The sequence below is a fragment of the Mya arenaria genome, chromosome 3 (genome assembly GCF_026914265.1).
Source record: "Mya arenaria isolate MELC-2E11 chromosome 3, ASM2691426v1".
NCBI classification, from domain to species: Eukaryota; Metazoa; Mollusca; class Bivalvia; order Myida; family Myidae; genus Mya; species Mya arenaria.
In genome coordinates this window covers 11432830-11444499 of record NC_069124.1, presented here as the reverse complement: position 1 = coordinate 11444499, position 11670 = coordinate 11432830, and the positions used below count along the sequence as shown (strand labels likewise).

The 11670-nt window shown below is 39.2% G+C and overlaps 1 protein-coding gene across 2 annotated transcripts; it reads right to left on the bottom strand.

The window, feature by feature from the left end:
- Window positions 1–227: 227 nt before the first annotated feature.
- LOC128229424 (uncharacterized) lies at window positions 228–11024 on the bottom strand. Of its 2 annotated transcripts, none has more exons than XM_052941340.1 (14): window positions 10692–11024; window positions 9491–9581; window positions 8941–9187; window positions 8092–8208; window positions 6638–6827; window positions 5896–6094; window positions 4794–4864; window positions 3970–4146; window positions 3364–3529; window positions 2978–3145; window positions 2600–2706; window positions 2079–2213; window positions 1616–1750; window positions 228–1369 (listed from the first exon to the last, which is right to left on the bottom strand). In XM_052941340.1, exons 2-14 carry the CDS (start codon window positions 9565–9567, stop codon window positions 885–887), a joined length of 2274 nt encoding a protein of 757 aa, XP_052797300.1. In that variant the 5' UTR covers window positions 9568–9581; window positions 10692–11024; the 3' UTR covers window positions 228–884. The 2 variants fall into 2 exon arrangements, with proteins under 2 accessions (XP_052797300.1, XP_052797301.1); XM_052941341.1 differs by having other exon boundaries at window positions 9491–9573.
- Between the last annotated feature and the right edge of the window lie 646 nt (window positions 11025–11670).

Genomic DNA, 11670 nt, shown 5'->3' with positions numbered 1-11670 from the left:
TTTAATTTTAGTGTTTCAAAAAAGCGCGCAAAATTGTATTTCGGAAATGACGTTGTTGATATTGTTTCCCAGCCCCGTGCGCGCCGACATTTGATTTGGAATCGAGAGCGGGCTAAAATTTCAAACCAGTGAAAATATCAAAATTTTATTACAATGTTGAAATATCATTTTTTATTTCACTGGTAAATCTCTTCAAATCATCGGAACACATATAATAAATAAGACTATTCTTTAAAAAAAAGGGGTTTATTGAATTATATACACATGTACGATGTCTGAAAATCATTTACACACAAAGCTGAACATTCAACTTGTTTCAGAATGCATGCATACACGGGCTTACAAAACAGTATGTCAATACTTTACAAACATTGAAAGTGTTCTGAATGTATATATTAAAACAACAATGTAAGTTTATGTAAATGTAAAGATACGTTTTTAAAATGATGTTAAAATTACCAAAAAACGCACTTCAATTATAAACAGTAAAAATCGTATACATTTAACTTTAAAAACATGATTACTTTCAGAACACCAGTACACATGAACTTTTGCAATATGTAAAAGTAGAGTCAGTAAACTTCTAAAGTTTGAAGTCACTTTAGCTTCAAAGTAAATGTATACTTAAAGGGGACATGTTTTGGGACAGTTTATGATATGAAAAACTATAAAGTCATCACGAATATGGTTATTACAATAGAGTTGATATATGTTACTTTAAACGCATTTTGAAAATGCAAACGATCGATTTGCAGGCCGTTTTCCGAATAACTTGTCATTTATACAAGTACCACACTGCCAGAGTGAACCTTTAATTTACAACACAGGTTCTTGGTTGGCATGTAACCGGCCATCACTGAGTCCGCGAGTAAGTTTCCTTCATATTACGTATCAGTTTCCTTCATATCGTATGAGTGTTGCTCGAGGGCGGCCCGTCGCTGCTCTTTCCGGTTCTGTCGGAAGCGGCGGGCGATCTGCAACACTTCCTCCACCGGCGCAACAATCACTACAATGGCGGCCATGGAGAAACAAAATATCTGAAGCACGTGCGTCCACACCTCAAACTGGGCCAGAGTGAGCACGTGGAAGCTCAACATCGTACCGGGAACTACCGCTACAAACAACGTGAGCGTACCAACACCGCCAACGTAGGCCGCGATACGTGCTTTACTAAACACACGCTCCAATTTCTCTACGGACGGTTTTTCGCCCGGTTTGAGCCCCGGGATGTCCTCCGCGTAGAGCTGGGACCAGGGGTGCAGAGGATTGTCGATGTCCCGTAACTTTGTCCATTCACGATCGGCGTCCGCAGACGACCGGATGTTGTTGGTAAATAGGGAAACGAAGAAACACACGAGAAAGCTGGACGCTGAATAAAATCATTACAAAGATAAATTAAAATAAGCGTGGGTTTAAGTATTTAGTTACATAGTTTTCGATAAGATATGATAAAAGATAGTTTATAAATGATAAGCTTTACAAATGGATTTTAATTTGTTTAATTGTTTAAGTCAACTCAACACAATTTCTCAGCGCTATATATATATATATACGACGAGCCATTTTAAGAACACATGAACTTATTTATTTTGCTCAACTGCAATAGGTGACGTACCGATGCTGGTTCCGGCGCCGGCCATAACGGCGTTATTCTGGACTGTGTTTTCGAGAAAATTTCCTAGGCCGCCTTCATACGTGGACGCCACAGACAGCGCCGCCGATACCCCGCAAACGATCCCACATAACGCACCTGCACGCGGAGAATGGTCACGTGAGATATTGCGTATAACCAATGTATATGTTTACATGTATACTTTTGAATACATTTTTTTTGACATTTAAGTTTGTCAAAAGATAGAATTGACGATGACATACTTTGCAGACATCACTGATTATTCCTTTACTTCTAGTAAGAGGTACGTCGCGTAGTCTGATGGTTGCGAATGAATGGTTTCTTAATTATCCCCCACTTTTTTCATGCTTGGACTTTTAAGAAATGCAGATCTGAATAATACTTGCACGTGATGTCCGGCTCTAAAAAATGACGGGCTTAACGGGCACACTGGAATGTGATTTACCTGAAATAACGCCCGCGCGAGAGGTCCGGCTCCAGAAGATGGCGAGGACGACGGGCGGGAAGCACGGCAGAGTCACTATAAAGCCGTTCAACATCACCCAGTTTAGGTCCACACCGCTTGCTATTACACACAGTCCTATAGAACACAAACGAAGCAAATATTACATCTACGAGTGACAACTAAAATAAAACATCCTTAAACAATTGCAGTTGCATTATTTAGCGAGTATGACGTCATTTACGTCATTCACGGTATCAATTCAGTTAACGCCAAACAGGTTAACGGTGAAGCAGACCATTGCCGGGTTCATGTATCCCTTAACGACTAGATATGGGCTCTTGATTGACCTTGCCGACATAGTGTTAATTTAAAGTTCGAAAAAGTATAAAATTGTTGCTTGGCAGGTTTGTCAGAAACATAATAGATTAGAAAAAAATCGCTTGCTTTTTTATTTCAACTAATCACAACCATGGAATGGTCAGGGTTATGGGCATATACAGACTGCAGTTATCTCGGCTCACCAATGGGTATGATGGCGATAGTGACCCAGAGGATACACCAGCTCTTGTAGTCCAGCATGCGCAATTGGTACTGCCGGTACAAACCGTGGTAGCGGCAACGGAACTGCCTGCAGAGGGAAAAGGCGATCGGGTAAACATGATTTCTTTCAATTAAGCTAAATTGGCACAACGAAAGAACTATTTTTGCACAGGTGTATCTAGTTATGATAACAAACTATCAAAGATTCCCTGGTAACGGTCGCCACAGAAAACTGGTATTCTCTAAATGAATATTGATAATGATGGATGCTCCAGAAATTAACGATTTGGTTTCGTACTTCCTAGTAAAATAGACTGTTGTCCGCATTTGCCAAACGGCATTGACCTCTGTAAACCTACTTATCATTGGCGGCCCACGTGTCACTCCCCTCTTCTGCGTCCTCGTCGCTCGTGCATTCCTTGCACGTGATGGCGCTAGGGCACGTGCAGACGTCCGTACCGCTGTTGTTGTCAACGTTCGCGTGCGGCTTCCGGCATAGGATACACTGGCTCATATCGTGGTTTTTGCTGATGTAAACATATCTAAACATGTTACTGGTATAGTTTATGTGACTTTAAGCCATTTATGAGAGAGTACATGTATTAATATGTTTAAGATAATTTTTTAATCATATATAAGTTAAAACGAAAAATTGTGCTTTACTTATATGGCGTTACCGTTTGTGCAGCATGTTATCTATACATATCATCAAGATAAAAGTGAGACGACTCTTCATTCTTCATACCGGAAGGGGTTAATATAGATCTGGTAGATGTCGTAAACAATGATGGATGATACCGCCATTACTTCCCCACTTCCGGTTGACATTAGCGTCATGGCGACCATGGTTACGATCAGCACACTTCCGGCTTCCCCCAGCAGCTGCTCGGCCATGAATGGTGTCACCAAACCTGCACAATAAATTCCAAAACGTCTACTAAAATTAGTATAGTAGTACATTTGAAGTAGGTAAAATAAAATACATTAACGCCTATGTTATTGCTGTTATTTGTATATCATTTTATAAACAGAATACCTGTAATGGTGTTTAAGGACTGGTATAAGGACTGGTATCTTTCTTCATCAAATTAATGGATGACAGAACTGAGTATGAGAGGCCAAATGCATAAGCATTAAAAGAGCCATGGCGTTATAAATATTAAGTTGTCAGGAAAGAGTATATACATCTTGATCCTTGTCCATAAAATATCAGATGGTAAGACCATCTTAAAAAAATAAAAATAAAAAATTGACGCGTCTTATAAACACTGCGACTTATGATTGATGAAAATCGATTAAATATTCAGAAACTTAAGATTATAAAATACTTAAAATGCATAAACAGTTTTACCTGCATCGACGTCAGCGGGTGAGAGGATGTTTGAGGAGTTTCCGGTCGCCATGGAGAGGTAGGCAAGCCCGGCGGAAGTGGAGATGGAGATCGGAATGGCGAACCATATATAGGACGCGATGATGAAACCTAACACGCCCTGAAGAGGCTTGGCTGCAATGCGACTCTGCCACGCCGCTACAGAATATAGGTAGGGAGTTAAGTGTGTATATTAGTTTGGATCCAGGTGAATAAAGCGACGATGAAGCCCGGTTCGCCATCTAGAGGTTTGGCTGCAACAAAACTCTTTCACGCCATTATAGAATATAAAAGAAGGTTATTGTGTATCTTTATTTGGAACTTTATCCGGTTAGCGCAGTTGTAACCCCACTCTATTCTCACCTATGCGACCTGGTTCGATTCCGGGCTTGGGCGCATGCGAGTTTGGTTTGATGGTCACCACGCCGGACAAGTGGGTTTTCACCGGGCTATCCGGTTTCTCCCAAAAACACAAGACCACACTCTCGCGCAACATCGTGCTAAAAGATTGATTTCGCATATATTAATAAAACTTGCCTTACAATTGTTAAATAGCATTTAAAGTTTGAACTATTTGGAGCTTGGTGAATATCATTGCAATACGACACTGTCTCGTCGCTACAGGCTGGGAGATCTTCTATGCACATATTGACAATCTCCGATGTATAAGCGATTTTTTTTAACTAGGATTTGTTTTTCAATTATTTAATTTCAATGAGGTAAAAGGCATTTGTAAATGACATAGCTTAGGTGCTACAGAGTAGAAATTGAATGGATTTGATAAAGTTATGAATCCAAAACGATACCTTGATCGCAGTAGGTCAATGACGCTGTCACACAGAGACCCATGAATGCCCACACCAAACCATTCTCAGATCTAGAAATCATATTAAGGATATTCAATTATAATATTATGATATGTTTGTATAGTTTGTCTTGGTAAGCTTTACAAAACCCATTGGCGACCGACATAAAATAATTGCCGAATGATTTGTGTGTGTGTTTTTTATTAAAAGTGTTATACACATGTCGGAAAATAGATCATTGAGTTAATGCTTCTTGTTACCATATGCCCCACTTTAAATAAATATTCTTATATCTTGTACATAGTAGTAGTATTCTCATTGCGTCAGTCAAGTCCAGCCCGTCACATACTACTAGTGGGTACTTTGCCGGGTAAAGCCGGAGCACAAGATTTCACGGCGAGAAAATCGGCGGAGCTCCGTCGAGAAAGCACTTGAAAATCACAACTGCCCGTAGCAATACCAAACCAGCATTATGATACCGTTGTTCTGTCGTTGTCCCACCGATGTAAGAGCCGATGTGATACCGATTACCACATTTCTGTCACTTTAGTGTTATACCGAGGCGTCGACGTTTTTCTACCGCTGTGCCGCCGTTGACCGAAGCTATATAGCGGAGTGATACCGGAGTACTATCGTTGTAGTCCCGTTGATCGCTCCGGTAAAGCATCGGCAGAAATGTTTCCGCATTATTAAAAAATTATACCGTCACCGGCCTTTTTCATTTTTTCACTGATGTTCTGACGATGTCCTGACGATGTATACTACCGTTCTAAACCGAGGATGTGATACCGTTGCGCTGCCGTACTAGTACCTACCCCAGATAGTCACCAAATGTGTGCTCCGGTATAGCTCCAGCGAGCCTATTGTGTGACAGGCCCTTAAGGGTACTATGCGACCAGTTGTTCGTCCATCTCTCTTTCATTTGCAGTTCTAACATGAGCTAAATTAAAACAAAACAGCCAAGACTAAAGTCGATTAGTCGCTATTCCATTTTTACCTTAATTATATATAATATTTCAGCTATTATAATCTAATATCCTCTTACAATGAGACTTTTCACAAAAAAACGACGACCCAACCGGGTAAGTATTAACTGACTAACCGGAAGGAGAAGTAGCTGCGGTCCTCGTTGCCTTCGGGAGCTATGAGGCACTGTATGCGCTCGTATATTTCTGGTATGGAGCCGACGCCGACAATGGCGCTGTCGGGCTGGTAGAGAATCTTTACGTTGAGAGCGACCAGAATGGTGAAGATGAGCACGGCGTTGAAATACGACACGTAAAACGTTGTCCCTAGACCGCCTGGAAATATGAAAAACACGTATTACGATGACGTAGAAAAAATAAACAACTCAACATTTTTTAAGTTGCAAGATTCTTTTTCTCAGAAAAAAAGATGAGCGGAATATAAGTCGAGTGGGGTTCATGGCGGGTGGAAAATGAATGGTGGCATTGAAAGACTGATGCAATTTTCTAAGGAAATTGAACATGACCCTAGAAGAACGTACTCACTAAAATCAATGAACGATCACAATCAGTAAAGGAATTCGATCTTTCAATTACCAATGGTCGGGTATGGATATTTGATCAAATGTTTGGTATTCGAATGTCAAAATCGGTATTCGAATATTCGAAAAAAAAAGTTCAATACAGAGAATAAGAAACCTTTTGCCTACAACACTGTTGTGGCTTATTAAGTTCGTTTGTGTTGTTTTTGCAATGATTGGCCCCTTATGCCAGGGGTGTGGATGTGATGACAATATAATAAACACGCGTCATATCATATTTAGGGACATATTGTCGGGTACTTATTACGATTCAACGAACACTGGGACGAAAACTTGCCAATAAACGAATACGATCCAAAGAGCAGTGCTATTATGAAGACACAAAACTCGTCCGAAGCGTCCACTGTGTATGATTGGATGGTGGCCACACCCGCAACAATGAGCGTCGAGATGACACAGAAGTTAACCAACAGCGCCAAGGCCACAAAGATGACATGTGCCTTCTTCCCGTAGCGAGCGTACATGATCTGGAAGAAATCAGCATCTGCATTGGTGTATTGATCAATTATGTAACAAGTATAATCAGCAGGTTAAAAATTCACTCTCACTCCGACATCAGATTTACAACAATTAATACAAAATGTTTTAATATTCCAAAAAGGATGAATAAATGTCGAAAACAATGGTTCTAATGAAGGATACCTACTTTAATTTGAAAGAAATAAACATAAAACATGGTTTCTACCTTATGCGACTATAGTAAATCTTTTAGCATTCATCAATCATTTAATATTTTTGGGTTTTCAGCTGTTAAATACAGTTACAATCTTGTTATCAGTAATTATTATTTTCCATTAATGCTTTTTTAGAAAGTAGTTTAACTAGTTAAAGGTTTATCAGTCAAAATTTATGCTTGTTATATATGTGTATGTACTGATTTTGAATAAAAGTGTCACATAAAGTAACATTTTGAATTTAACAGTATGGACCATCGCTGATTTCTAGTTCTATAGCCGATAAGAAATAGAACTGGGGATCACTTGTGGGTAAAGTCTTCAGAGTCCACGTTGTGTGTATACCACGTGATACATTACGTCATATATGCTACGTCGGAAGGCAAAAAAATATTTAAAATAAAGACTTAAATCAAAGATAACTTTTCATTTACAACACCATTTTTAATAAAACAAAGGGCAGTCTATGCCGCTTAAAGAGCCCCGCATTTGTTTTATAACCAACTTTTGATGAGGTCATTAGTTTTATCAAACACTTCGACAAACCTGTTTCCAAAATAGTGTTTTGACAGTGCTCCGTCAGACGGCCGTATTGTGAAAAGGTTTGTCGAAGTGTTGTAAGAAACTAAACTCGCAATCGAATTCTGGTATAAGACCGAAGGTGGGGCTCCGTAAGCGGCGTAGACTGTGTTATGTTGAATTTAAAATAGTGAAGAAATATTGAAGTTATCTTTGTTTAAAAATATAATTTCAATTCAAAATATTGCCTTCCGACGTAGCCGTTACGACGCAATTAATCACGTGGTATACACACACTGGCGTTTGCTAGGTCGCAGTGGAGTAACAACACTGCCAGGAATATTATTAGATAGAACGAAAGCAATGTCCTGCACGTACCCTGCTTATAAGTGTTTTTTTTTTCTTAATGTGGCTTCTTGGGTATGTGCTTTCAACTTATTGGCGCGATGGCGGACGATAATGGTGACGACTCCTCGAGAGTCACATAGAGTGACCAGAAATATTGTCGAGTGTTACCGAAGGGTTGTGACGTACGTACCTGTAGGTAGGTTTTGGCCCCGGGGGCGCGGGTCTTCAGGTAGACGGAGACGATGGGGAAGAGAGCAATGTTGACGGCCGCCCCGACAGTGTACCATAGTGGACCGGAAATGCCGCTCTGTAAACGATAAGTAAAAGTTAATTCGGTTCTGGGTCTCGTGACACGAGTTTATATTTTAGTTTTAGATATGTAATAGTGTTGAATCGAATAGGTACACTCCGAATAATATTACTAGGTTCAAATGGTGTAAATGCTCCAACAATACGTTACTTGCTACTATGCGCCATAAAAGATGATGTATGCGATTATTCTATGTGTCTGTTTACCGTTGGACGTATTGTGTGTGCATAACGGATTTTGCACGAATGCAATGTTTAAAGAATACTTTAACGCATCGATCCAGGGCTTTCATTAAGAATTTGAAATAGGTATGAACGTCCTTGTCAATCAATTTTGGAAGTTTTACATTAAAATGCTGAAGTCTAAGTTTCCCGAATACAATTTTTTTTTTCAACTATTTTTCAAGACGTATAATATAATCACATAATTTGCTACTTTAAATTGCCAAATTCACAGTCTTATATTAAAATAATTCATTTTACTAAAGAACAGTTAAACTGATTGAAATTGTGACCATACAAGGAATATTGACAATAGGTTTTGATATTTTGAACTTCCAAGCTTTCAACTTTGGACGTTTTCTTCAAAATTATGGAAGTTTTTGTACTTCCAAGGAAACAACTTGGAAGTTTTAACCCATTTCTATGGAGTATTATACTTCCAAATTTCCTTTGATTTCCCTGCGATATTTAAAGACAGTTCTGAACATATAATCCATTCTTGACTTACCTTAATGGTAATGGTTGAACTTTGAAGAATGTCCCCAGGCCACAGGAACTGGGAGGCAACCGTAACGGCCGTCAGGCTCGTGCTCACACGGCCGCCGGCGTCAAATGCCGTGTCAACGTTGTTGACGTCACGGTAGACGCGTCGTCGGACGAGGCGGTACAGGAGCGCAAGAATGATGGAAATGCCGCCAAAGCCGAGTATGAGAAGGAGTCCCGTCTCGTATTTCTGAAGCACAGGGCTGATCGACCTGTTAGGGTAGAATTAAAAATAGCTCAGTGAAACACATGAGAATCAGTTCAAAAAGTGCTGAGTATGCTTATGGTTAGATTCTGCATTGTGGCTTTGATCGTTTAACACTGAAGTAACATAAAATTGCACCGTCGATTATAATATTTCTAATGTTATCAATAATCAAGTTCGTTGTCTAAATTGTTAAAATACCCCAATCCCTCCTTGTTGTTTAATTAAGCGTCGTGTGGATATATAACGTCCAAAGGCGGACGTGGACGACGTGAACATATATATAAGAATTTCTGAATTGTGAACTGACCCATAGTTGCCTGTGTCCGTGATGTTCTCCAGAGTACGTTTCACGCAACCAGCAGGCGTCTCCGTCGTGGTTACCATGGTTACCTAAAACACTTCATGCGTCCAAAATATTTACACTCTGGTACTTGTTCTACGTGATTTATATAAAACATACGGTGGTAAAGAAAAAAAACTGGAGAAATGCTGCCTAATTAGTGATTATGTTCCAAATTTGTGTAGACGCAGTGTTAGACCGGGTCACGATAAATCACACAGACCCAGTGTTATTCGCTCATAAACCGTGTTATTTCCTCTAGGGCTCGCTTCTAATCCCTCATGGGAGGTGTAATTCCCTCAGACCACCTGTGATTTCTTAGACCTATTGTTATTCGGCCTCCGACCCAGTATTATTCATTCAAATTCATTGTTGTTCCCTATTACACTCGCTGTTTTACCCTTAGACCAGCTGTGTTTCCCTAAGACCAAATGTTATTCCTTCAGGCCCGAAGACCTGATGTTATTTACTCAGACCCGGTGTCATTCCCTCAGACCCGCTGTTCATCCCTCAGACCCGGTGTCATTCCCTCAGACCGGCTGTCGATCCCTTAGACCCGCTGTCATTCCCTCAGACCCGGTGTCATTCCCTCAGACCCGCTGTTCATCCCTCAGACCCGGTGTCATTCCCTCAGACCGGCTGTCGATCCCTTAGACCCGCTGTCATTCCCTCAGACCCGGTGTCATTCCCTCGGACCCAATGTTATTCCATCAGACCCTCTGTGAATCCCTCAGACCAGCTGTTAATCCCTCAGATCCGCTGTTAATATCTCAGACCCGCCGTGAATCCCTCAGACCCTCTGTGAATCCCTCAGACCAGCTGTTAATCCCTCAGATCCGGTGTTTTCCCCTCAGACCCAATGCTATTCTTTCAGACCATGTGTTATTCTCTCATCCATCAGACCCGGTGTTCTATCATAATTGAATTATGATTAATGAAACGATTTGATAACTTTTATTTACAAATCGAAAAAGTTAAGATTTTGAAATGTTTATCCTTATCATATATCTGTTAATATTGATATCGGAGTCGGTTTTAACGCTCATCCTGTCATGTATTTAGCAATAAGTGTATACATCGTTATAAGGATATAAGGCATTTCAACGTTTTCTTATTTGAATAATTAAAACTGCTGAACGTAAATGTTAAGGTTTACAAACTCACTTACCTCAGCGCTAGTCCAGTTAACACAGTTTACATTTTCCTTAAGATGGGTTGTACAAATAATTAACCATCCATGATTTTATCTGGTATCAGAGCTTATAAATGTATATTTAACATCAACAGATAAGCACACAGTGGCTGACAGTTTAATTTATTGTCCATTGGTAAGATGAAGCATCCCTAATGAGTACAGCAAATACTATAATAATAGTAGCATGTTATATTGGGGGATTGAAATGTAACCTACATTCATATTTCACTTTGATAGCGAGATTGATATCACATTGATATGATACAGTCACTAATAAAACTTGATGCATTTCCGGCATTTCGAGTAAAGAATGCATGTGCATTACGTGCTAATCCGTTTACCAAATCAGTGCTATAATGAAGGTTGAACGAAATAAATAACAGCCTTTTGCATGCGTGTTTATTTCCGTGAATTAAAAAAATGACAGCCACCGAAGTTGATTATTTTTCTGTGTATGTTTGATTGATATCATAGATGTCATTTGATTATAAATTTTAAACATGGTAGAACAGTTAAACATTTGAGGTCGAATGGACTGCTATGTAATGCACCATAAACATCATAGGTTTTTTTTTTTACATTGACTTAAAAAATATAGCTTGGAAGTTCAAAATAGTAAAAATATTATAAAATTATACGTATAAGAAACAAGCAAATATGAATCTGTAAAAAGGGCTATTTCTCTTCTGAAGGAATTCTATCTGAATGTATGTGAGTTATTTATTTAACAAAAATACAAATAAATATCAGTTTTAGATTAATGACTCATTTTTTTATAACTTCTAAATGCTGTATGTCTATATCGAAAATGTTTCCACAGGAACCGAAAATCAAACAAATTGAATGTCATACAAAAATAAACTTTCAACAAATTATGACATAATATAAATCAGAATAACTATAAGCATGTATGGCTTGCAAATTGTGCTGTAAAGAAACTCATGCAATCAGA